At 36.0% G+C, this 24,992-nt stretch overlaps 3 protein-coding genes across 6 annotated transcripts; 1 reads left to right on the top strand and 2 right to left on the bottom strand.

Annotated features, from left to right (window-relative positions):
• Window positions 1-2,834: 2,834 nt before the first annotated feature.
• LOC133870234 (splicing factor-like protein 1) lies at window positions 2,835-6,918 on the bottom strand. Its single transcript, XM_062307320.1, has 2 exons — window positions 4,368-6,918; window positions 2,835-3,208 (listed from the first exon to the last, which is right to left on the bottom strand). Exon 1 carries the CDS (start codon window positions 6,745-6,747, stop codon window positions 4,399-4,401), a length of 2,349 nt encoding a protein of 782 aa, XP_062163304.1. The 5' UTR covers window positions 6,748-6,918; the 3' UTR covers window positions 2,835-3,208; window positions 4,368-4,398.
• Window positions 6,919-13,148: 6,230 nt separating this feature from the next.
• Window positions 13,149-15,457, bottom strand: LOC133871311 (EG45-like domain containing protein). Its single transcript, XM_062308730.1, has 3 exons — window positions 15,285-15,457; window positions 14,205-14,489; window positions 13,149-13,396 (listed from the first exon to the last, which is right to left on the bottom strand). The coding sequence occupies exons 1-3, from the start codon at window positions 15,394-15,396 to the stop codon at window positions 13,344-13,346; spliced, it is 450 nt and encodes a 149-aa protein (XP_062164714.1). The 5' UTR covers window positions 15,397-15,457; the 3' UTR covers window positions 13,149-13,343.
• A 939-nt stretch (window positions 15,458-16,396) lies between these two features.
• LOC133871320 (putative pentatricopeptide repeat-containing protein At1g12700, mitochondrial) lies at window positions 16,397-18,677 on the top strand. Of its 4 annotated transcripts, none has more exons than XM_062308739.1 (2): window positions 16,397-16,655; window positions 17,905-18,677. In XM_062308739.1, the coding sequence occupies exons 1-2, from the start codon at window positions 16,652-16,654 to the stop codon at window positions 18,489-18,491; spliced, it is 591 nt and encodes a 196-aa protein (XP_062164723.1). In that variant the 5' UTR covers window positions 16,397-16,651; the 3' UTR covers window positions 18,492-18,677. The 4 variants fall into 4 exon arrangements, with proteins under 4 accessions (XP_062164723.1, XP_062164722.1, XP_062164721.1 ...); XM_062308738.1 differs by having other exon boundaries at window positions 17,490-18,677; XM_062308737.1 differs by having other exon boundaries at window positions 16,397-17,280; window positions 17,490-18,677.
• The last annotated feature ends 6,315 nt before the right edge of the window (window positions 18,678-24,992 follow it).

The following is a 24,992-nucleotide window of genomic DNA, read 5'->3' as shown; positions in this document are numbered from 1 at the left end:
ACAACTAGGGGCGAAGGTTGCATGCCAGCCCAAAATAGACCAGCAGCCCTTTGGGCAATAATGGGTTCAAGCACGTCCAGATGGTGCAAAAATAACCATGTGCAAGTCAAAAACTCTTTAATGGCAGTGAAATGTTTAGTGAACTTGTAAACTAAGGCCAGATAAATAAATACCACACTACCCACACATTGCAAGAATCAAGCAACAAGTAGTGCAAGCTAACAGATTCTCAGACATGCATGATTGTATCGACACATACACAAGAACAATCAAAATTCCCATTGTTGTTTCAGAAATTCTTCATAAAGAAAAATTTGAGGTCCCAAGGGTCTAAACTAGAACCTAGCTCAATGCCGAACCTATAGATCTGAAGGAAAAGTGGAGTTATAAAGAACTTACTATAATTTCTCACACAAGGAATCAGAAAATGCAGGTCCTCCACCAAATTTAAACAAATTATTGATGAATTGACATTTTTTTTTTTTCATCATCATCATTTAGGAAAAACAACAATTTCAAGGTAGCAAGCAAACATTCTCTGGACTTCCTCTTAGATGCAAAGCCATAAAGCTGATGATAGAACTAGAATAGACATTTTTGGTCCCCACTCAAGTCAGCTACTCAGAAGTAACCATCATAGGATAGAAAAGTTGAGCTAACGCCTCATGGAGCTGAGGTCCCAAGTTCATGGCTGAACACGAGAACAGCCCCACAGATTGGGGCATCTGAATGTGGCTGGGGGAATTGTTTCACAGGGATACCCTCATTAACAATATCCCTTCTCCCCACTCCCCCACCCAGGGATGGGGGAGTGAAAAAGAAAAGAAAACGCTAATCAATAGTAAAAGGAGAAACTGCAATAATTGGTTTTGGTTATCATGAAGATACATGACAGACAAGGCAAAAAGCAAAAGGGGATCTATTGAAACAAAAGGCAATAACAAATCATGCTCAAATTAAAAAGTATGTCAACAAAGAACCAAAAAACATCATGCACTGCTCAGAAAGCTGTTCAAGTAGAAATTTGGCGTTAAAAAAGGGCGCAGTCCAGATATAACAAGTAAAATATACAGATAAATTCCAGGTTGTTCAGACAAGTGATATTTAAATGGGAAAAAAAAAAGCATAATACCTAACTGTTTTCATTATCCAATTTTTAGAACAAAAAGGAAACAGGTCTATTTTATTTGTTCTTAATATTTGAGAATTCCCTTACATGCAAATAAATAAGCCTTTCAGAGCATGCCAACAACATAGAATAATTCTCTTTTGGTAAAGTGATAGGCATTGCAAGAAGCCAACAATACAGTACGTGAAATTCATAGACATTTTACAACTAATTATTATTCTCTTTTAGTTCTCTCCTGCCAGGAGTTGTCTAATTATGAGCAAACCCAAAACCAAATAAAAAAGGAACTTTAGAAGTATGAAAAATAACTATCAGTTAACCAAAAATTACTTCTTATAAATCACTCACTCTTTATGTGCGCTACTCATCTTCTTAATATGGGACCGGGGTGTTGCACAAAATTTTGAGTTTATTCAATAAGAGGAAAAATATCAGAATTATCCGAACATGCAAAGCTCATTATATAGGAGAAAATATGTTAGGAAAGCTGACCACACACAAACTACTTCTATTACAAACTTAGTCTTCTATACAAATGGCCAAATGCACCATGCAGTGTTTCAAATATGCAAGGCATTGCCAGTAAATGCATATATGTGACAACAAAAGCAATCAAAGCACTTGCATTTATTATTTAAAAGGGTATGCGTGTGTAATATGAAGACCCAAAAATTTAAACACAGAAGGATTACAGACGACTAAACATGATAGAACCACTCAGAAGAGTTTAGTTAATAAAATGTTCCTTCTGACGCAATCACATATAGGCTACCGACTCTTGAGTTACTAAGTACTTCGCTATCATCATGCCATCTATTAAAAAAGAAAAATTAGTAATTTTAAATCACACATCCTAAAAATCCACTGGCAATAGCTATATCCTAGTAAGAAGAGTACCTTGCTATTTTCATGTCAAACCCAAACTAAATCCACAAACATGTAAATCCCTAAAGTACCTACAGTTGTTCCTGTTTCCGTGCAGCATGCACTCACAAACAGCTGCATGACACTGGCAGCTGACTGCTAATCACAAAGTGGGAGATACATATAACATGATCCCACATTTTCTTCCATAAATCACCAAATAATGAGCACAAAAGAGATGCTTGAAAATTATTTTATCTTTCTTTTTACCATGCTAGACAGAATTGTCCATATTTGATTATGGTAGTTATTTTACCGATAAATATTGGCCAATGTCACTTCTTCCTAATCAAAGTAAACCCCAACCATGAAAAACTTAGGAGCCAATATGTGGGGGGAAATCCTACAACCCCACTTCCTTGCTCATACTCCAATTAAAATGGTCAGCAGACTCAGCTCACAGAAATCAAAGCCTCATCCATCCTATTCACAGACTTGACCGACATTCATCTTTGCCTCAAGTCATTTCTGTCTAATGACATCAAAAAAAATCATTAAAAAAGCCTTTGCTAACCGTTACATGTCTGAATTCTTGTACCTGCCACATAAGAACTGAAAGAAGACATCAAAAGGGATTGGGTACACAGAAACACAATGAATATAATGAAAAGTCATAAGCAAGATATTCTTCCACCTGCCTTAAAATAGAAAGGCATAGTTACCTTCTGCACAGAATGAAACAAGGCGTCCAAGAGACAGCTTCAACACCAAGGCATTGGGATAATTTAAAACCCTTAAAATAAAAATGGGAATTATACTCAAAACTAAAAACAAGTTAGGAGAAGCAATCAACAAAAGTTAGGAACCCAAAAAGTCAAATGAAATGTAACATAAGATGTCAGTAACGTATACTGAAAAAAGTTCAGATAACTGATAGAAAGAAAACATTAGGAAACAGACATTCTGTAGAAGGCAAGAAGCAGCCACCAAAAAAAAAAAAAACTCCTACAAGAGCAGCCATGGATTAATAATAATAATAACGATGTACTTTAAAGTGGCTTCTCCAATACAAGACTCTACGATCAGAACTTCTCCTCCAAGTCTCTGCAAATGTCATAACAGTACAGCAAGGTTAAAGATGTGAGTCCCAACTTCCAACAAAATCATGGCAAGAGGTAAGAAATCAGGTTCACAAGATCTCCATGAAACATCAGCCTGTCAAAATTTTACATCATAGCAATGAAGAAGAGTTAAGAACTGCAAAAACAATATAACAAACAAATTATGCAGTGGTAAGGTGCATGCAGTTTACTCGAGTCATACAAATCAAATCTATTAAAAGTAGGAAATTAGAAAGAAAGCGTCTCTTACCCAGAACAACATGTGGAAACTCTAACTGTAGTTCTAGATATGTGATCACATCCATCAGTGCAAGATAATGCTTACAGATTGGTTCAAATAAAGATAAGAAAAGGCATTACCAACTGTAGTACCAAAAATATGCTCTCCAATTCTTTTGTTTTGTCAGCACTATTTAGATGTTATTGGGGAGAAGGGAAGGAAGGGAGGTACCAAACAAGGATGTTAAGATTTATTTACATCCTATTTGGATGGCATAATGTGACATGGTGATAACTCACATTAACCAAACAGGAAATAAAGATGAGATCAAAATAATCTGGAAGTATTTTTTTGATAAGTAAAATAATCCGGAATGTAGCCTCACCTTCCTTTAAAAGAAAAAAAAAAAATCATATAGAGAAAAGACCTAGAGAGAGCTATGGTCTAAACATATTCTGTTTCCAAGTATCATAGGCTGCATAACTACACCATTTTATAGATCAATATGCATATAGTTTCACTCTTGGAACTCTCTTAAGATGCTGCACAATCGTTACATGGTTTGTGTTACCTTTGACCAAAAACCAATAGTCAATCAGATGGGGAATTTACAACTAGAGACACACACAACTATAAACAACAACTGTAATTTTATTTTCCAATTAAATGTGACTTTAAGTCTTACGAAGATCCTCATTTTTCTTGTCAAGGTATATATGTTTAACAAGGTTTCGCAAGTGAAAAAAATTCCCCTTGCCACAACAAATAGTTATGTGCCTTTCATACCTAGCTCCGATATGACGATCACTGGATGCTGCAGAGACCACTTGTTAATTAAAATAAAATAAGGGAGCAGAAACTAAACACCACCAATTTCAAGTGACGAAACTAAAAGATCAAACTGTTAATGACCAAATCAGGTTCAAGTTTCATCAGATGGACAGAGCAGCTATCAAGTTTAACCAACATCAAAAATCAATCAAAATGACATTAAATATGACCAAATTGAAGCAAATGGATTTGGTCTGCATACCTTTAAAATTGTTGCTGAAAAGGGACCCTACTTATTTCATCTCTGACATGAACTTCTCATACTCAGCATCTGCACCATATGTTGCCTTCTCTGCAGAAGAAACAGGAGGGGGCAATGGCGGATTTGTAGCCCAAGGCATGTTCCCAATGCTCTGTGAATGGTCACCAGTTGAGCCAGGAACAGATGCAGGAGGAGGTGGTGGCGGAACTGCACTATAATAAGTTGAATAGCCATATGAAGTTGTGGGATATGTAGGTTGTGGCATTGGAGCTAAAGAATTCCCATATATATTGGGTGGTAGAGATTGAGTAGAAGTACTATTTTCCGATTGCACTCCTGGAGGGTAACTTTGTTGTGCTTCACTTGAAGTTGTCGGCTGAGACTGAGAACCAGGGGGAACTGGCTGCATAGGTGGAGGATACTGTACACCGTAAGGTGGCATAGGTTGACCCTGGACAGGAGGATACATGGTTGAACCAGGAGGGGCAGGTGCATAAGGAGCATAGGGAGGAGGAACAGGAGGTCCCCATGGAACTGGAGTGACCCCATAACTTGGGGGTGCATTCCCATAAGGACCACCTGCAGTGAATTGCTGAGATGGATAGGCACCAACAGGCTGGCTTGAAACAGGATATGTGGGCATTGCCGAGGCTGGTGGGCCAGGAGGCACAACAGGCTGAGGAGGCCTACCAGCAACTCTTACAGCAATAGTTCGCCCCTCTAGCCGATAACCATTCATGCTCGCAATAGCATTATTGGCCATTTGAATATCTGCATACTTGACAAAACCATAACCTTTGCTCATTCCAGTAACCCGGTCCTTGATAACCTTAGCCATCACAATATCACCAAAAGGGGAAAACAAACTGATCAAACCATCATCCTCAAGAGTAGGTGGCAAGTATCCAATATACAAGTTTGTATCATCAATTTCCTTAGCAGGTTTGAGTCCAGTTGCTCCTAACCCTGCTTGTGATGCACCAGCAGCATTCCCAGCATTACTAGCCCAAGGAGGATTGCTTCCTGAATTGCTCGATCCCGAACCAAGTGCCAATGTACTGTTTTGCTTAGTGGCTGACTCAGGCACCGTCCCTCCCAACTCTGCCAAAAAATTCTGATACTCATCATCCATCTTCTTCCCAGCAGTCCCTTTCACCGGACAATCAATAGTTGGGTGCCCACCATCACCACATATCTTACATAAGACATCGCTCTTAAAAGTGGAAGTACGTGAAGGGCAGGCATACTGGCGATGCCCTGGCTCACCACACAACCTGCAGTACTCTTCATCCCTTATGGTCCCATTCAAGGCCGCCAGTTCCCTAAGCTGCTGCCTCTTATGCTCATTCAACACCTCATCCACCGGCTGCAGCAGCTTCTCCACCATCCCAGCTGCAGCTTCAAGCGCATCCTGTGTCTCCGCCTCAACCAGCACGTGCAAATCCTCATTCTCAGAAGGATCTGGCATCTTCAAATCCCTCTTCTGTTGCAACCTACCCTCCTTCACCGACCCTTTCCCCCGAATCACAATCTTGGCACCGGTCTCCCTCTCCATCCTCTTCTGGGTATTTCCTCTCGGCCCAATAATCAAACCGATGAAATTATAACCTGGGTACTCTTTCATCGGTATGTAAAGCTTCTTCTGAAGCTTCGGCGGCCGATAATCTGCCGGTGGCTTGAAAGCCGGGTTACGCTTTATAATCTGAGAGATAATCTCAGTCCTCTCTTTGTTCAATCGCTCTCGCGCGCGATACTCCCTAGTGTTAATCCTAATGCCCATATTATCGTATATCGGCTCGGGTGAAGGGGACCGAGCCCCTTCCGCTCTATCGTCTAGAGGTAAACCGGACGATAACATCCGACTAATCTCTAAAAGCCTACTATTCAGAGCTTGGATTTCGGGATCGAATTCAATACCTCCGGTGAGTTCCTTCATGAAATCGGGGAGCTGAAGTGGCAGAGACGTTGGCAGCTTCGGCTCGTCATCGGCCCACCGCGACTTCCTCTTCCGCGCTCCGCTGCCCGAATCGTCACCGTTTTGAGTGTTGTTGGCGTTGTCTGTGTTGGAGTCCGGTTGGGGGTCCCATCGGCTGCGGCGGCGGCGGCGACCGCTGGTGGTCTCCTCCTCGCCGCCGGAGCCGTCCCTGTCAGTGGTGCCGCTGTGGGTATTGGTCAGTCCGTTCTCGGAGAGCAGGGGTTTCAGGATCTCTGGCTTGTCGCCAGTGGGGGGGTCAGAGGTGGGAAAAGAGGGCGGAAAATCGGTGGTTGGGATGTGATCTAGGGTTTCTGGTGGTGGAGCAGGAGGGGGAGAAGAGGGTTGTTGCGGAGGGTTGTCTAGGGCTTCGATTTGGGGATTAGGGTATGGTTGAAGAGCGTCCATGGATTTGGTTTGATTTTTGGAAAACAAGAAGGTGTGTGCTTGAGTTTTGGTTCTTCAGTTCTGCGGATTGAAGAAAAGGTTGTGAACCTCTGGATTTTATACCTGGCGGATTCAGTATTTTACCCGAATCGTGACTTTGAAAAAAGTAGATAATTCTTTTAGAAATAAGGAAACTTCACTGGCCCTCCGGATGTCCCTAAAACTAAGCTCAATTGATAGGAATTTGATTCATACATCGTGGTCCACCCTTACGTGAGGGGTTGTTGTGTTGGTGTTGTAAATTTAACATTTTTCCAATTGATAATGTTTTTTCCAAGAGTAATGATTCACTATCACTTAAATATACAACTTTTTACTCTCTTGCTTACGTGGCAAGGTGGTCTCTTACCTTAATTTATTTTTAAAAAATAAAAAAAATTCAAGAAGTAGTGGAGGACCACTTTGCCACATAGGCAAGGTAGTGAAAAATTGTATTTTTAGGTGGCAGTGAATCATTATTCTTATTAAAAATGGTTAAACATCTTTTTGTCTCATATGATTTAATAACTTTTTTTAAAAAAAATGACTATTTTTTGTTTCATATAGTTCGTTTCATATCGTAGATAATACTTCTTTTATATCTAAAGATTGAGATAATACATCTATCCAACTTCTGTCCAAAAATTGACGAAAGTCCACATCACATGCCTTCAAAAATTGACACGTGTCCTCATACATAATTAAAAAAAATAATAATAATAATAATAAAACTAAAAAAAAAAATTAAAAAAAATGGTGACCCGAGCCACCCCCAAAGAGCAAAAATGAGTGTGGTTGAAACCACCCCAAGAGCCTTGGGGCTGTAGGGGTGTAAATGAGCTGAGCTACTTGTGAGCTTACTCGAGATCGACTCGATTAAACTCGACTCGTGCTCGAATCAATTATTAAATGAGTTGTTCGTGAACATAAAACTATGCTCGATTAATAAACGATACAAATTCGTATAACCTCGGCTCGACTCATATATCTTTATATCTTTATATATAATGATCAGTATATATTAAGTAACAATAATTAATTGATTATATGTATATTGAATTGTAAAGGTGAATAATATCAATACTTAATTTGTTCATTTAAAAAAAAAAAAAAAGAAGTTAATTTGTTATTCATGTGATCTAATGTTAATTCAGATACTTAATCGTATTATTCATGTAATATAATAAGACTATGTGATCGTATAATAATATAACATTGTGTCATATAACATATAATTACTATGTCATATGAATATAATCATATGTTTTAGGGGTAATTACTTTTTCCCCTCATCAACTACCAGCAATTGTCAACATGCCCCCATAAACTGACACCTCGACCAAAAGAGAGCATCCAACTACCAACTTTACACACTTTGTCCCCTTCCGTCAAAGAATTCCATTAACTTGGACGGAATATTCAATTTTTGGGCGTTAATTTTGGTTTAAAGACCAAAATGCCCTCCAACAGTAATTAATAAAAAAATATTAAAATTAATATGTTTAAAAAAGTTGAGGGCATTTATGTCTTTTTATGAATTAAACTGACGGAATGGGGCAAAGTGTGTAAAGTTGATAGTTGGATGCTCTCTTTTAGTCGAGGTGTCTGTTCATGTGGACATGTTGACAATGGCTGGTAATTGATGGGGGAAAAAGGTAATTACCCATATGTTTTAAGATATTTAGAAATCATTAGATTACGTGATCCAAGATATAAGATCATATGAATTGTTAAATCATATAATATAAGTTTATTATTGATAAATAGTCATAAATTATGACTCATAATGATCATATTTATCATAGGTAATCTCATAAGTTATATGATATGATATGATTCATAATTTAAAAAATATTATATACACCCACACACACAAAAATTAAGCACAAGTATTAATTATAGCCACATAATGTCATATATAAGTATAAAGCTTCATATTAATACAATAATTAAGTATTTAGATACTTAGATACAGTGGTTAAGTATGATTAACGATTCTAAGAATCTAACAATTATTAATTATACTTAGATATCAAAATTAAGTATATAAATTACATACGTAAGTACCAATTCACATCAAATAGAAGAAAAAAAGAAAACAAGAAAAGAAAAGAAGTATTAATTCACATTAATTATATGATATAATCACAATTCCGACACGTAATCATATTATTCGTATACAATGATAGCGTGGTTCATATAATCAAAAAAAAAAAAAATCGTAATACATTAGACTAAAAAAAATATATTATCATTAGATATATAGAACCATATGATTATATAATAATTATAATTGTTAATGTTATTTAACTTAATATATGTTAGTTAATATTTATATTGACTATTATTACAATTTTCCATCTTTAGATACTTAAGAATCGTTAGATCATATTTTAAAATCAAAGATCAAATGATAATACATTTTTGTATCATATGATACAGTCATTAGATTTATATTAAGTATGTAAGTATCTAGATTATGAATTGTTGTATCATAATTCATAAATATATAATTAGAAAATAAGTTTGAGTTCACATAATGATATTATTATAAGTATGTGTCAGACAATTACAAATTAAGCTATGAATATTAAACAATTAAGTATGTGCTTAAAGCAACATAATCAAACACAATTCAGTTAATTGGATCACTTTAGAAGGAAAATAAATTTAGTTTATAATTAAAAGTCCAAATTCATAAAAAAAAACCAAATACAAATTTAATGTAATAATGATTTACGAGTCGCATACACTTTCACTTTCACTTCTCAAGCCTTCCTCATCTTTTTTTTTTTTTTTTTTTGAACAAAATAGCGCGCGCTATCATTAATACTGCAAACAGCCCATAGGCTTACAACTTGAAAGTAAGGGACATGACTCCCCAACTCTCTAAGCTAGAAGAATCTGGCTTAGTAAAACAGCTGCTTAACAGAAATATAAATTTTACAAGAAGAACACTTAAGCCTCTCTGACAATAACGTTCATTATCTAAAGAAATAGGACAGATCTAGCACTTTGCCAACAAATAATCCCATAAAATTTGAACCAAAATCACAAGCAGGCTGAGACCGGAGAAACAAAAGAGAAACACCAAAAACACAGAGGCTAAAAAACCCAAAACAAATTGCCGCCAGTGGGGGAGGAGCTGACATGCCGGACGGCGGCGCGTAAAGGACACGCGCTGTCACCGGGGCCACCCAGGCAGAGAACCGACGCCAAAAAACCCGATGCCGCCGAGCACGGCCAGAAAAAGGCGGAGCGTGGCTCTCAAGCGTACCACAAAGCAGAGAGCGTCCAGGCTCGTGGGCACCACGCGCCAATCACCGACAACCGTCACGACTGGAGCTTGCAGCGGCAGGGGCGGAAGACGCCGGGGAACATGGCTGGGGGGCGCGTGGTAGTCAAAAAACGACGGAGAAGTGTAGATCTGGCTTTCAAAATCAAAGGAAAAAAGTGAAGAAACCGGCCAAAAAACTCCCCGCCGACAACACAATCACACGCCACTCCTCCAAAGAAGACATCTTGAGATGAAAGTTCCTGCCAAAACAAAAGAAATAACAAAAAAACAAGCCACCATAGTCCAAAAAGGCTAGGGGAAATCAGCCACCACTGGATCTAACCGGGTGGAATAAAAGCTCCACAACCCTAGAGGTTAGGAGAAAAACTAAACCCCATTGGACCGACCCAGGGGAACCAGAGAGAAAACACCACTGGGAGGGGGAGGCGTGAGGCCACCCCCTCCCGGTGAAAACCATGCTCACAGGGGAGGGGCTCTAATGCCTCATTGTTTCTTCAATTTCTCAACTTTCCACAACCATAACCACTGCAACTGCAAACACCTCCCTCTTCTTTATTTTCTTGGTTTTACATACTCAAATCCCTCCTCATCTCCACCACAACAACAAGATCTCTTTCCAAACCCTTCCTCCAAACCCACTCATTCCTGTGTGCTGGGTGTCACTGGTTTTTCGTCTTCTTCATTGCCGATTGTCGAGTCTAAGTGTGAAGAAGAAGAAGGAGCAGCCATCATATACGCATAGCTTGGGGAAGAACCCATCATTTTGTTTTATTTAATTTAATTTTGTTTTTTCTTAAAAATCAGGGAAAAAAATTAGTCTATTTGAGCCGAGTACTCAGTAAGGCACTCGACTCGTCTAATAGGCAATCAGACTCACACAAGATTTACCCTCTTGGTGAGCTGAGCTCGAGTCCAAATTTTTAACTTGTCACGAACTCGATCCTAAGCTCGAGCCTGAGCTTGTGAAAAATGTAAACTAGTCGAGCCCGTACGGGCACTACTCGCTCAAGCTCGGCTCATTTACAATCCTACTTAGGGTGACTTGGCCACCTTCGTTTGGCTTGGGGATGTGTTCGGCCATCCCTAAGGGGCAAACCCTAACATGATTTTTTTTTTTTCTTTCTTTTTGGGCTTGTGGAGCCACCCTTCTTCTTCTTCTTCTCTTTTTTTTTTCAAAAAGTTTTTTTTTTTGAATTTTTTATTTTTATTATGCGTAGGGATACGTGTTAATTTTTTAAGGCATGTGACGTGGACTTTCATTAATTTTTGGAAGAAGCTACCGTCTCGGTCTTTAACTATAAACGATGTATCATCTATGATACGAAATGAACCACAATAAGCAAAAAATAAAACACGTTAAACCAGAGGAGAGTCAAACGTTTTTAACCCTTATTAAAAGATTGACAATGTTCCCTTAAGGCCAAAAAATATAAAAATGATATATGTATAATAAATTCATGAGTAAACGCTCGATTTGAAATCAATCCCTCATTTTTTAAAAAGCAACTTTCACTCCTTAATTTTTTTTGTGAACCTGAGAGAGATCTCTTTGAGAGTTTTCCATTCAATTTTGCGCTATCTGTTAGTGCAACATCAACATTTTTGTTACATAACCTTAAAATAATTTTTTTTTTTTATTGGAAAAAATTACACATACCCCTTCAAACTACTACCTCATTGTTAAAGTCTCCAAAAAACTGTCAATTGTATCAATGCCACCTCTAAACTACCAGAAAATGTCAATGTCTCTCATTGATAAAATTCTACAAATTATTTTTTTTTTAAAAAAAAAACATAAAAAAATCTAAAATAAAACAAAAGAAACTATAAATAATAATAAAAAAAGATCAAACCGGTTTTTCATATTTTTTCCTAATTTTAAAAGTTTGTTGTTGTTGTTGTTTTATTTTTATTATTATTATTTTTTTCAGTTTTTTTTTTTCTTAAAAAAAAGGGTTTTATTTTTTCAGATTTCCATTTCTTTCGCTTTTTATTTTTTTACTATTCCTTAAAAAAAAGTTTTATTTTTTATTTCAAATTTATAAGAACATTTTTGTCTTATTAAAAAAATTTATGGTCATTTTGTCTTGAAGACATTGGCATTTTTTTGTAGTTTATGAAAAACATTAACACAATTGATAATTTGAAGGACATGACAATATATAAATCGAATCTCACAATTTTCCTATTGTGACTACAACAAAATCTCACAATTGTAACTAGTCATGCTTAAGATCTATTACTCTTTATGTTCAGGCACTACGCTTATTCATTGGGATCAATTTAGAGACAAAAATTAAGAAAGGTAGCAAAACACACTATACCTTTTTCTCTCTCTTCACACAACAACAACTTCATTTAGGTCTCAACCCACACTATTACCTTAGAACTTTGTGCGGTACAAGGGAATCGGGTGATGCGGTGCTGGCGAGGCTCAAGCAGAGATTTTAGGTGGCAGCCGCGGTGTCGTTGGATGGTGGGCTAATGCTGGAGAAGGCCAATAAGGCTGTGGCAAGTGGATCAGTGTGTTATGAGTGGTGGTTGACAGCGATCCATGTATGGCGACGAACTAATGCTAACAATGCTGGAGCTTCTTTGTGGTGGTTCGATGGCGAACTTGATTGTGAGTGGCCGTGCCTAGGGGTTGTTGGTTTCTCGGTGGTGCAAGACTAGAGCTGAGCGTTGCAGATTGGTGAAGGTTTGGCCGTGGATGGCGGGGCACGGTGGTCAAACTATGTGTTCCATCCATTAGGCACGTACGGTAAAGGCCGGTCAAATTTTTCTAAAATTTCTTGGAAACTCTATTGTATTGAGTTTTTTAAACTAACGATATATCTAAAACTAATAAATCAAATGTTACCATATCATACAATTACTGATCAATCCATGCCATTTTTTTTTTGGTTGCTAAAAAAATTAGTCGAGGTCGGAGTTGAGACCCGATAAGAGGACTGATCAATCCATGTCCAATGGTGAAGTTTTCCACGGCTTTCCACTCACATTTGTATACTATACTCAACACATAAGTGTTGGACTTACCAATCACCATTTGGGATTTTGGGGGCAATTGGCAAAAGGGTTAAAGTAAGGATAATTTAGGATAAAGAAACTCAAATTGATACGCAATACAATTACAACTTCAATTTTTGAATTAACAAAAATCCTTGAATTGGTGCCGAATAATAAGGACATACATATATATATATATTGTCTCAACAACTTGGAGGGTTCTTTATAAGACATACAAGTTTTTCCATACGTAAAGCTGACTTCAATATCATCATAACTTGCCATTACCATACCTTCTTAATATATGCTTCTCCGGTTTTTCCACTGCAAAAATAAATAAATAAATAAAAATGTTTAGTGTCGCTGAAATAGTATTATTTTTGGGAAAAAAAATGACATTATTTATTTAATGTCGCTTAAATAATGTTGCTTTTGAAGCTTTGCTAAACATAAGGTAGAGACTCTGTATTAGAGTCGCTTTTGTTCAAGCGACACTAACAATGAACGACACAGGCTTGAACCCCTAAATTAAACGACCCTAATTTGAATATAAAAAAAACTAGGATCCGGCGCAGGAGAGTCTTGCACTCCCACCATAAGATCAGTAGCTTCCTCCCAACAATTCCGACCATAGAGCATCATATGATCAGCACCATTATTAAAAAAAAAAAAAAAAAAAAAAAAAAAAAAAAAAAAAAAAAAAAAAAAAAAAAAACCTTGGAAGATCAGTACCTTCACAAGGCTAGCAGTGTCTTTAATGTGTAACAAGCCAGTAAATATATAGGAAGAATTTTAACATTTAGTGTCGTTTAAAGTCTCGAATGAAACTAGATTCAATTTTTTTTAATGTCGTATACTCTTCAAACGACACTAATTTAGAATCAGTATTGTTTGAACAGTAAACGTCGTTAAATATGGTCATTTATGTTCAAACGACGCTATTTAACGCCGTTTTGTACAAGCAACATTAACATAAACATCACTAAACAAATATATATATATTTTGGTAGTGTCCCTCTATATCATAAGCACCAATAGCAACTAGTTAGTGAATAAAGTTGTCTACATCGATCTTTTATGCACATTAATTATGTAGGAGGATGTTAATTTTGAGAATTTGAGCATAACTTACTGTTTGAGCTCTCTGTATAGTTAACCTTAATTCTTCCAGCACGGGGATCAGCAATGATAGAGAAAGCATCTTTCGAAAGATTAATGGTTCCGCGGCATCCTGGTGGGCAATAATCAACGATTTTAACCTCGACGGCGGTGTGCTTGCAAGGTTGTGGTGCTTGGTTAGTCGCACCAATACATTGTACAAGGTAATATCTCCCACATGCTGACCTATTTTGCCATATACTATCACTTGCTGCTGCTATCAAATTACCATCATCCTCAAATCCATTACATGCAGAGGCTGGCATGAGATATTGAAAATTAATCTTCTGGGGTTTCATTTTTATATTAGGACTCAGATTTAACTAGTAGCTAAAATGCATTCTTTATATCCTAAAACCAAACATATCATTTTGGGAGTAGATTATTTATAACTACTGATTTTTCATCACTTTTGCAAACAGATACCCAAACTTTAAAAAGTATTAATTTAGGGCACCAATATTTCAATTTCTTTCAATTTTAACTATCCGTTAAAATTTTCTGTTAAATCATTTCAAAATTCTCAAAAAAGACCCTCCCTTTTTTTTAAAGGAGAAAAAAGAAAAAAAAAAATTGCTAGGTTTTAGGTATTGATCAGAATTTAACAGAATTTGCAAAAATATACATGCCTGAATTTTTGAAAATTTTATAAATTCTTTTTAAAAAATAAACATATGGGTATTTTGGAAATTTTGATAAGATTTAACGGAAAATCTTAACGGATGGCTGAAATTAAAAAAATAAAATTAAAAGATTGATATCCTAAATTGACACTTTTTAAAGTTTTTTCATTTTGTAAAAGTGATGAAAGATTATGTGTTATTAGTGGAGTTTTTTCTTCCCTCAAAACAAAAAAGAAAAAAAAAAAGTGGAGTTTTTTCTATCATTTTAGAATTATCAAACTTTCATAACAATCAAAATATAGAACGATATTTTTCAAAAAATAAAAATAAAAAAATAGAACAATACACAATATATATATATATATATATATATATATATATATATATATATATATATATATATATATATATATATATATATATATACTTACGAACATAAGGAGTTTCGTAGAAGGTGGCAGTCCCTTGAGCAGCATTCGAAACAGAGGCAAAACATATGATGGTGCCAACAATAAGTAGAACTTGATGAATATTTGCTCCCATTCTTTTTTCTCTTCGATCGAAACGCCTAAATATATTTATCTAGTTTCATAAATCCAAAGGTATAATCCAGCCATTTTATAGAGGCATGCATCCTAACAAGTCAAAGTGTAACCTTATTAATTAGGCCTTTTTCCTAATCATCTTTTTTTACTCACCGGCCAAATGTATATAATATATATGCAACCTTATTCTCACACCAAGGGATTTTCTAACATGATCATCTTAATTAATATATTATATATACTTCCTCAATTGAACACAATTATTGAACCGTTTCTAAGATAAAGACTACCATAATTTGATATTTTATTTAATATTATTGGAAATATATATATATATATATAAACAATATCTCAAGCTAGCCTCAAAATTAGTGACTTTCATTACATAGTACCATGGCGTTTGGGTGAGGTGAAGTGGCTTTTTTAAAAAATAATTCTGCATGTGTCTCTTTGGCATGGGCTATGAGGTGCATTATGAGCTTTACTTTTGTTTTAATTAGAAGGCAAAACTTCCCTTAATTGTCCTAAACTTTTATCATTTTTACAATATTCTTTTAATATTAAAGTTCAAAAAATTCTTAATTTAGTATACTGAATTTTTTTTTTTTTCTTTTCTTACAATCTCACCCATTCCGTTAAGATTTTAGGGTTAAATAAGATAATGAAAGGATAAAATGACCTTTATATTGCTCTAAACTTTATAAAATTATAAATATTTTTTTATTGAGGATATTTTAGAAATTTTACACATTTTTATTAAGATTTAACAAAAAATTCTAAACTGAGAGGTGGGATTACAAATTTTTAATATTCAATACACTAAATTAAGAATTTTTAAACTTAAAAAAATAGATAGTAAAAGAAATAAGAGTCGAAAGGTTAAAATGAAGTTTCTGTTGATTAGAAATATTCAAAATGATTTTTTCTTTCTTTCTTTCTAAGGAGGATAAAATAAATTATAATAAACATAAACAGTACATTAGGTTCAATAGGACGTCCAATCCAACCAGTAGAAGTAAAAAGAAAAAAGAAAATGTTGAAAATGGGTGGAAGCTCGTTCCAGAAGCTTCTGGGCTCAAGAACCCAGGTTTCTCCATCGTCGGAACCAGAACGTTTTGGGAGCTAGATTGTGAAAGTTTTTCTTACATTTCTTGAGCAGAGGCTACTTCCATCAGATCTGCTTCCTCTTCTGCTTATTTCTCCTGAGCCACTGCATCAGATCGGCTTCTGTTTTTCTTCCACTACATCCGGAAATGGGTACGACTGCTAAGTCTACAGACTCTCTTGCTTTCTTCTTCAATCAGTTGCGTATGGATCCTCGTTTTTCTCATGCAAGGCTTTCTTTCCATGCTCTAAATTATTATTATCGTCGTAGCTTTAGTGCTACTTCTGCTAACACTACCAATAGTGGTAGAGATATTGTGGAAAGCCCCAATCAGTTCTTGAAATCTATGAGAGATCGATGCAGATCTCGAAGCTTAAGCAATCTTGATGATGCCTTGGGCTTGTTTGATAAAATGCTTCACATACACCCTTTGCCTTCCCTCATGGATTTTACTCAATTGTTGACTGCAATTGCAAGAATGAAGCATCAACTGTTATTACTCTCATTAAAGAAATAGAAATGTCAGGCATTGCTCCCGATGTTCATCCTCTGAGCGTTTTGATTAATTGCTTCTGCCATTTAAGCCGGGTGGATTTCGGCTTCTCTATCTTAGCAAGAATTTTGAAATTTGGTTTTCAACCGAACTCTATAATTCTTAATACTCTTGTCAAGGATTCTGTCTTCAAGGTAGAATTGTTGAAGCTATGAAGTTTGCTAACAAAATGGAGAAGATAGGCTATAAACCTAATACAGTTACTTATGGAACAATCATAAACGGTATGTGTAAAATAGGTAAGACTAATGAAGCTATTGAGTTGTTAAGAAAGATGGATGAAAGAAATCTTGAACTTAATGTAGTACTGTATAGCACAATCATTGATAGTTTATGTAACGACAGATTAGTAATTGAGGCTTTGAATTTTTTGTCTGAAATGACAAGTAAAGGAATTCAGCCAAACGTTTTCACTTACAATTCTTTAATTCAGGGCCTATGCAATTTCGACATGTGGAAGGAGGCAACTAAACTATGGAATGAGATGGTAGAAAGGAAAATCATGCCAGATGTGCGTACATTCAACATATTGGTGGACACACTTGGCAAACAAGGGACGTTGGAAGAAGCAAAAGAAGTTTTTGATGTGATGATTCGGAGAGGCATAGAGCCTAACACAATCACTTACACTTATTTAATTGACGGTTATTGTTTGCAAAATAGAATGGATGAAGCTGTCAAAACATTTAATATGATGGTTGGAAAGGGTTTGCCTTATGTTGTTAGCTATAGCATACTGATCCATGGATATTGTAAAATTAGAAGAATTGATGAGGCAATGAGTCTCTTCTGTGAAATGACTAACAATGGCATGATTCCTGATGTTGTCACTTACACCACTCTTATAGGCGGGTTTTGCCGAGTTGGGAGACTTAAGAATGCACTAGAGCTACTCCATGAGATGCAAGTTTGTGGCCGACATCCCAATCCCCTAACTTATGCTACTTTGTTTGATGGCGTGTGTAAGAATCTACACTTTCCAAAGGCAATGGCATTGTTTCAAGAGATAGAAGACAAAAAATTAGACCTTGATATTGTAATTTACAACATCTTGATTGATGGTATGTGTAATGCTGGGAAACTAATGACTGCAAGAGAACTCTTTAATACTCTTCCTACCAAAGGTTTCCGAGCTAATGTTCGGACTTACACAATAATGATCAAAGGGCTTTGCAAAGAGGGACTACTAAAAGAAGCGAGGGTGTTATTTGAGCAAATGGAGGAAAATGGTTGTTTACCTAACCATTTCACATATAACACAATCATCCAAGGCTTCTTGCAACATAATGAGATATCAGGTGTAGTGAAATATATCAAGATGATGGTTGACAAAGGTTTCTCGGCAAATGCGACCACTGTGACCATTTTGATCAACTTGTTGTGTACTAATCAGATAGATAAAACATTACAAGATTTTTTTCAAAAATCTGTGTGAAAGCTTTCTAGTTCTTCAACATGCAGGACAAAATTTCATATTCCAACCTTTACGGTCCCAATTTGTAAGGTACAAAAATAGTTGCTGCAAGTCATTAAGGTCATATTTTCCTTCATGTCTTTTGGACTACTGTTGTGTATTGCTATTCTTATTTTGTTATCTTTTCTTACAATTATCTGTAAGCCTGTGTTGTAACTAAATTTATTTTATTAATGATTTATTTAACCATTTTATTGATATAGAGTTATTGCAGAATATTGGTCATTTGGAGTTTTGGGTTCTAGATGGTTGTATGCTTAGTGGCCCACCAAGTTAAACTTTTAAGTGTTTCATCAATTAAATTAATTTATGTATATTATCGAATATTGATATCAATATTATGATCGAAACAAATGTGTCACTTTTATGATATAATGTAGTAAACACCTTATGCGTATTTGTAGCTAAGAATGTTTATGCTTTTTGGGGTCGTATGGATATTGGAGTAGGAAACTAATTTGCAATAGTATCATTCAATTAGCTCTTCAACGTGAGGAAGTTGCTGATAATTATTTACATGCTTCTTTGTCTACTGGCTCATAGATAGTTCAATTTAAATTGCAATATAGTACAATAGTGACATCACATTTTAGTAATCAAGAAATCTATTGTTTTAAAGGAATTAATTATTGACCTAATTCGGTTGCACATTTATTCTGAAATTATAATAATACTGGCAACAAATCAAATCTTATTTTTATTTAGAGATAAAAAAAAAAAAATACCATTTCCATCTCTTTAAATACACTAGGTCTTTGTCTATTATTTCAAAATTCTTAAGCTATTTGTTTTTGCAAATCCTCTGAGATGCTTTATTCGATAAATATTTTTCCCTCAAGCAACTTATACTCGAACATCATTTTTCGATAATTGCTATAAACAAGTTCAATCCTTTTAAGATGAGGATATGTACCCAAAAAAAATAAGGAAAAATATCTGTGAAAAAAAAAAAGATTTTTTATTGGCGTACAAAAGGTGAAACCGTTTACATTAATTTGTGCTTCATTTTACCCATTTTGCCTCTTGACACATGAAATTAATACATCTCTAATGATACAGTCAATTCAAGGCATAATAAACTTTTTTTTTTTTTTTTTTTTTAACAAGAAGCATGTGCTCCTTTCATTTCTAAACAAGCCAAAAAGGCATTACAAAGACAGATAAGGGGTACAAGACACCCCTACATCCATAATCAGACTAAGTCTGACAAAGCAGCTGCCTAAGCAATACACAAAAATTATATGAACACCCATTGAAGCCTCTCTTTACAATTAAGCACACCCTAAAAAGATAAGAGGACTAATCTAGCCTCCACAGCCAACAAATAAGTTCAGTAAAAATTTGTATATTACAAAGACAAACTGTGATACACATAGAAACCAGAGAATATACACACAACAAAACAACAGAGAGCCAAACACTGTCCATCATCTGATGGAAGGCAAACCGGCACCGGAGACGGCGCCTGTATTCCATCCTCCGACCACCACAACCTATGACCTGAAAAACATGGCATGTTCCACATGCACCCCAGGAAGGAAAATCCCCCCCACGTGCAGACCGCACACCAACAAGAAAGAACGGCAAGCCCACCGGATTGCGACGGTCGGAACAAAAGAAGAGAGTGATCATAGCAGGGAGGCGCGTGTCTTCAAAAAAACAATGGAGAAAAGCAGATCTGACTCACGAGAATGGAATCTACTGTAGCTCTGCCAGAAGTCCACTGGAGACACAAAGAAGACGGTCAATCTTCCAAAAGACGACTAAAAACGTGAAGGCTACCTGTCATAAACAAAGAAGACAAGAAAAACCAACAAAGGAAACAACACAAACTCCTCAACCCCAACGGGTTAGGAGACAAAACCTCCACCGGAAAACATCCGGGAGGAAAACAGACTCCCCGCCCTAATGGCAGGGAGAAGCAAGCCTACCCTCCAATGGTAGAAACCATAGAGGGGCAAAAAACCTCCTAGAGAAATAGGAGGACTAGAGACCGAGGGGAGGAAGGTGAAAGCAAGCAAACTCTTAAGAAGAGGACTCTCTCTCACTAGAAAAACGGGACTCTCTCTCACTAAAAAAAGAAAAGTCGACGAAAAAGTTGTTTACTTGTTTCAGTTAAGGCATAATAAACTTGTTTCTCAGTTCTTTCCTATTTGTTCAACATGTTTCTCTGTCTATCTCTTGATTTTTTTTCTTCTGTATATTATTCTTAGAAGTTATTAGTTCATCAGGTGGCAAAGCGATTTGCATACTATTGTAATTCCTTTCTTATATACATGGTAAGAATGTTGAAACAGAAAAACTAAATACTTTATTACTAAGATATTTCACAGATATATTAGATTAAGAGATGAAAGACAATCACATTCTGTTGACAAACGATAGAAAAGAGGAATGTCCCATATTTTTTAAATCTCCATAAGTTTTGCACTTACGGCGGGTAAATCTCAAATGATTTTCTCAATTCTAAGTGAAATTGAGATATCTATTTTATGATTCAGGTTAAATTTTATAGATCTAATCGTGTATATATATATATATGTTGTTATAAGGTGTATTAACAACATAATTGCATCCTAACACTTTTTTTTTTTGGCTGTCGTTTCTGAATACACAGAGCAACGCCATTAGAGGGTGAGATTGTGGTCCAAACCATCCTCTCCTTCACCTTTCTTGGCATTCTCTTTGTTCGTGGGAGCCGGAAAGACAAGAGGAGGCCTTTTAAACTGAACCTCTTTGGTGAAATCCTCTTGCTCGAACTTAGGAACCCAGCAACTCGATTGATGCTGATGATCTCCACCACCCATCTTCTTCATCTTCTTGTTGCTCTTCTTCTTCTCCAACTCGTTCAGTCCCTTTCTTCTGTAATAATTACGCGCCTCCCTAAAGCTTCATATCAGAGCAAAAAACTTCTCCATCTTGACCTTTTCTTCTTGTTCATGGGTAACCAACTCCAAAAGAAAAAATATGTATTTTATAGAAGATTCAAATTACAATAAGTTATACTTGTAAAGTTTTTGTAGTAAACTTGAATTGTACTCAACAATTGACTCATTTGTTTCCAACCACAGTAGATCAAGAACTTTAGATAATCTTCGATCAAACTTCCTTTGCAACCCAGAACTCCAGTGGCAGAAGGTCTGCTTTGTTTGTGTAGTTTAACTAAGTTTGGGATATATTAGAGAATGAAGGCATAGGAACAAAAGATTTATCCAAGAACACAAAATAATGGTCTCAAGGTCTATTGAAAATCGTGGCTTATGATATTTATATGCACCCTAAAAAAATTGGGTTTAAGGTGTAAGGCGGTTGAAGAAAAACCGCATATGAGGCTACAGTGTTTGAACGGTTTAATGACGGGTTCGAACTCGTGCTAGGGTTTCACAGTTTTATCGCCAGAAGCGTTTGAATGGAGTTCGTATCAAGCTATCCGCTATGTCAAAGTGCAGCACTTCCATATGTAACTTTGTTGTTTTTGATTTTGATTTTTTATTTTTGGATAATTACAAAGTCGCATTTGAGGAATGAAGTGACCAAGATATTCGACTGAAATACTGGTCTAGAAGCCATTACTCTTTTTTTGTATATTTGAAAATTATTGGTTGTATTTGTTAATATGATTTTGGGTGTTTTTGGTTTTTGGTTTGACAACGTGCTCATATGTGATAAATGTGATAACCCTTTTTTTTGTGTTTTAAAAAATATCTTATTTATTTATTTATTTTTAATATAGATGGAGTATTCTATGTTTTAGTTGTTTGTTAATGTTTTTGTTTTGAGAAGATTAAACAAAAGATCGAAAACAAAATTTTTAACAAACAAAGCCTAAATTTTCAAATTTAATAGCAAGTAATCTAACATGGTTATTTGATATTATTACTCCGTTTGGTTCGACGTAAAATGGTTTCAGGGAAGTTATTTTTCTGGAAAATATTTTTCACCGAAAGCATTTTTCTGTGTTTGGCGCGTATAAAAAATCACAAATATTTTTCATATTTTCATTCAATCATTTTAACCTATAAAAATTAATTTTTATTCAAAACATATAAATATTAATATAAAAATCATCGATGATGAGATTCGGTTCCTGACCGACAAGATTCTGACCATTTTTACCTGATTCCGGCGAAAGTGGCTGGATTCCGGCAGTTTCGCCAGAATCCGGCACAAACGGCCGGATTCAGGCCATTTGGCCGGATCCCGGCAGGCTGGCCGGAATCCGATCGGATGGCCAGATTCCGACCAGATTGGTCGCTCTAACAATCTAAGCTCTCATTTGCACGTACGGGTTTTCAAAAGTCCTCTAACAAACCAATAATTTTAAATTATTTTTTTATTTTATTTTTAATATAGATGACTAAGATGAGCTATATTTACAAAGTGAATGCAATGCTTGTGACTGCCATTTTTTTTTTGAGTGAAATTTCAAGCTTTCATTTAATGCTCTGTTTGTTTCGACGTAAAATGGTTTCCGTCGTAAAATGATTTCAAGGAAGTTATTTTTCTGGAAAATATTTTTCGCCGAAAGCATTTTTCAGTGTTTAACGCGTACGGAAAATCACATATATTTTGTATATTTTTATTCAATCATAATAACCCATAAAAATCACCGGTACCGGTAACGAGATTTCATCATTGACCGACAGGATTCGGGTCACTTTTACCGAATTCTGGCTACTATAGCTAGAATCTGAGATAAAGGCCGAAATCCGGACAGTTTTGTCGGAGTCTGGGTTGACCGGATTCCGGCGAAAGTGACCGGATTCCGGCCAAAACTGCCGGAACCATTGGAATCCGGCCAGTAGGCCGTTCTGGCCAGATCCCGACCAGTCGGCAGGGATCCGACTGTTCTGGCCGGGATTTTATGGTCAAATCCGGCCAGCCGGCCGGAATATGACCAGAATAGTCGCCGGAATCAGGGCTGACCGGATTCCGGCGAAGATGGCCGGATTCCGGCGAAGATAGCCGGATTCTATCACTGGATTCTGGTGACATTGACTGGATGTTATCGGATTTCGGTACCAGCAAAATTTCGATGATGGATGACTGCTTGAACGTGAAGGTCAACTGTATTGTTTAAAAGGAGTCGAATGCGTCTGGCGTTTTCGGAAAATGATTTACGCTTTTTATTAAGCATTTTTTGTCAAACATAAATCATTTTTCGGTTGACTATTATTTTCGCACCTACCAAACAACGGAAAATGCCGAAATCATTTTCTATAAATCATTTTACGCCGAAACAAACGGAGCATTAATCGAAAATAGATCTCTCTAGATTAGTCCTAAAGGACAAATTTCCTTCAAACTAGGTTGAAGGAATTTTTTTCAACCCAATCTATAAAATTGTTATGTCTCTTAAATAAGTGAGAAGCGCATGTTTTTTTAATAGCATGAAGAAAATTCATTAAAAAAAATATATGTTTCTCATATGTTATTAAAAAAAATATAATTCTATTAGTGTTAAGTAATAAATGCCAATTTTATATACCGAGTTGAAGAAAATTTCTTTAAATTCAGTTTGAAAGAAATTATGTGAAGCACGCCAAAATTAAAGCAAATATGTCGGTCCATTATTTGGCAAAGGCGACAGTCAAAAAATTTGGAGCAAATATGGATGGAAGAGTAGTAAAATACCTAGTTTTATTCATAATATTGGAACAGCAGTTTGTTGATTTATGCTCCGTTTCCGTTTGTTTCGGCGTAAAATGATTTCTAGAAAATGATTTCGACATTTTCCGGTGTTTGGTAAGGGCGAAAATAATAGTCAACCGGAAAATGATTTCTGTTTGACAAAAAATGCTTAATAAATTTCGGAAAATGAAAAGCGTAAATCATTTTCCGAAGGTGCCAGACGCATTCGACTCCTTTTAAACAATACAGTCAACCTTCACGTTCAAGCAGTCGTCCATCACCGAAATTTTTCTGGTACCGAAATCCGATAACATCCAGTCAATGTCGCCGGAATCCAGTGACGGGATCCGATTAGCCCAGATTCTAGCGACTATTTCTGGTCGTATTCTGGCCGGATCTGGCCAGAAAATCCCGGCCAGAACGGTCGGATCCCTGCCGACTGGCCGAGATCTGGCCAAAACGGCATACTGGCCGAATTCTAGTGGTTCCGACAGTTTTGGCCGAAATCCGGCCTACCCAGACTTCAACGAAACTGTCCGGATTCCGGCCTTTATCTCGAATTTTGGCTATAGTAGCTGAAATTCGGTAAACGTGACCTGAATTCTGTTGGTCATTGATGGAATCTCGTCACTGGTACCGGTAATTTTTATATTATTTGACATTAATATTTATATGTTTTGAATAAAAATTGATTTTTATGGGTTATTATGATTGAATAAAAATATAAAAAATATATGTGATTTTCTGTACGCGTTAAACACTGAAAAATGCTTTCGGCGAAAAATATTTTGCAGAAAAATGACTTCCTTGAAACCATTTTACGACGAAAAC

This window comes from Alnus glutinosa, chromosome 6, assembly GCF_958979055.1.
Source record: "Alnus glutinosa chromosome 6, dhAlnGlut1.1, whole genome shotgun sequence".
NCBI classification, from domain to species: domain Eukaryota; kingdom Viridiplantae; phylum Streptophyta; class Magnoliopsida; order Fagales; family Betulaceae; genus Alnus; species Alnus glutinosa.
The sequence above is the reverse complement of the archived record's forward strand: the minus strand, read 5'-3'. Positions and strand labels throughout refer to the sequence as shown.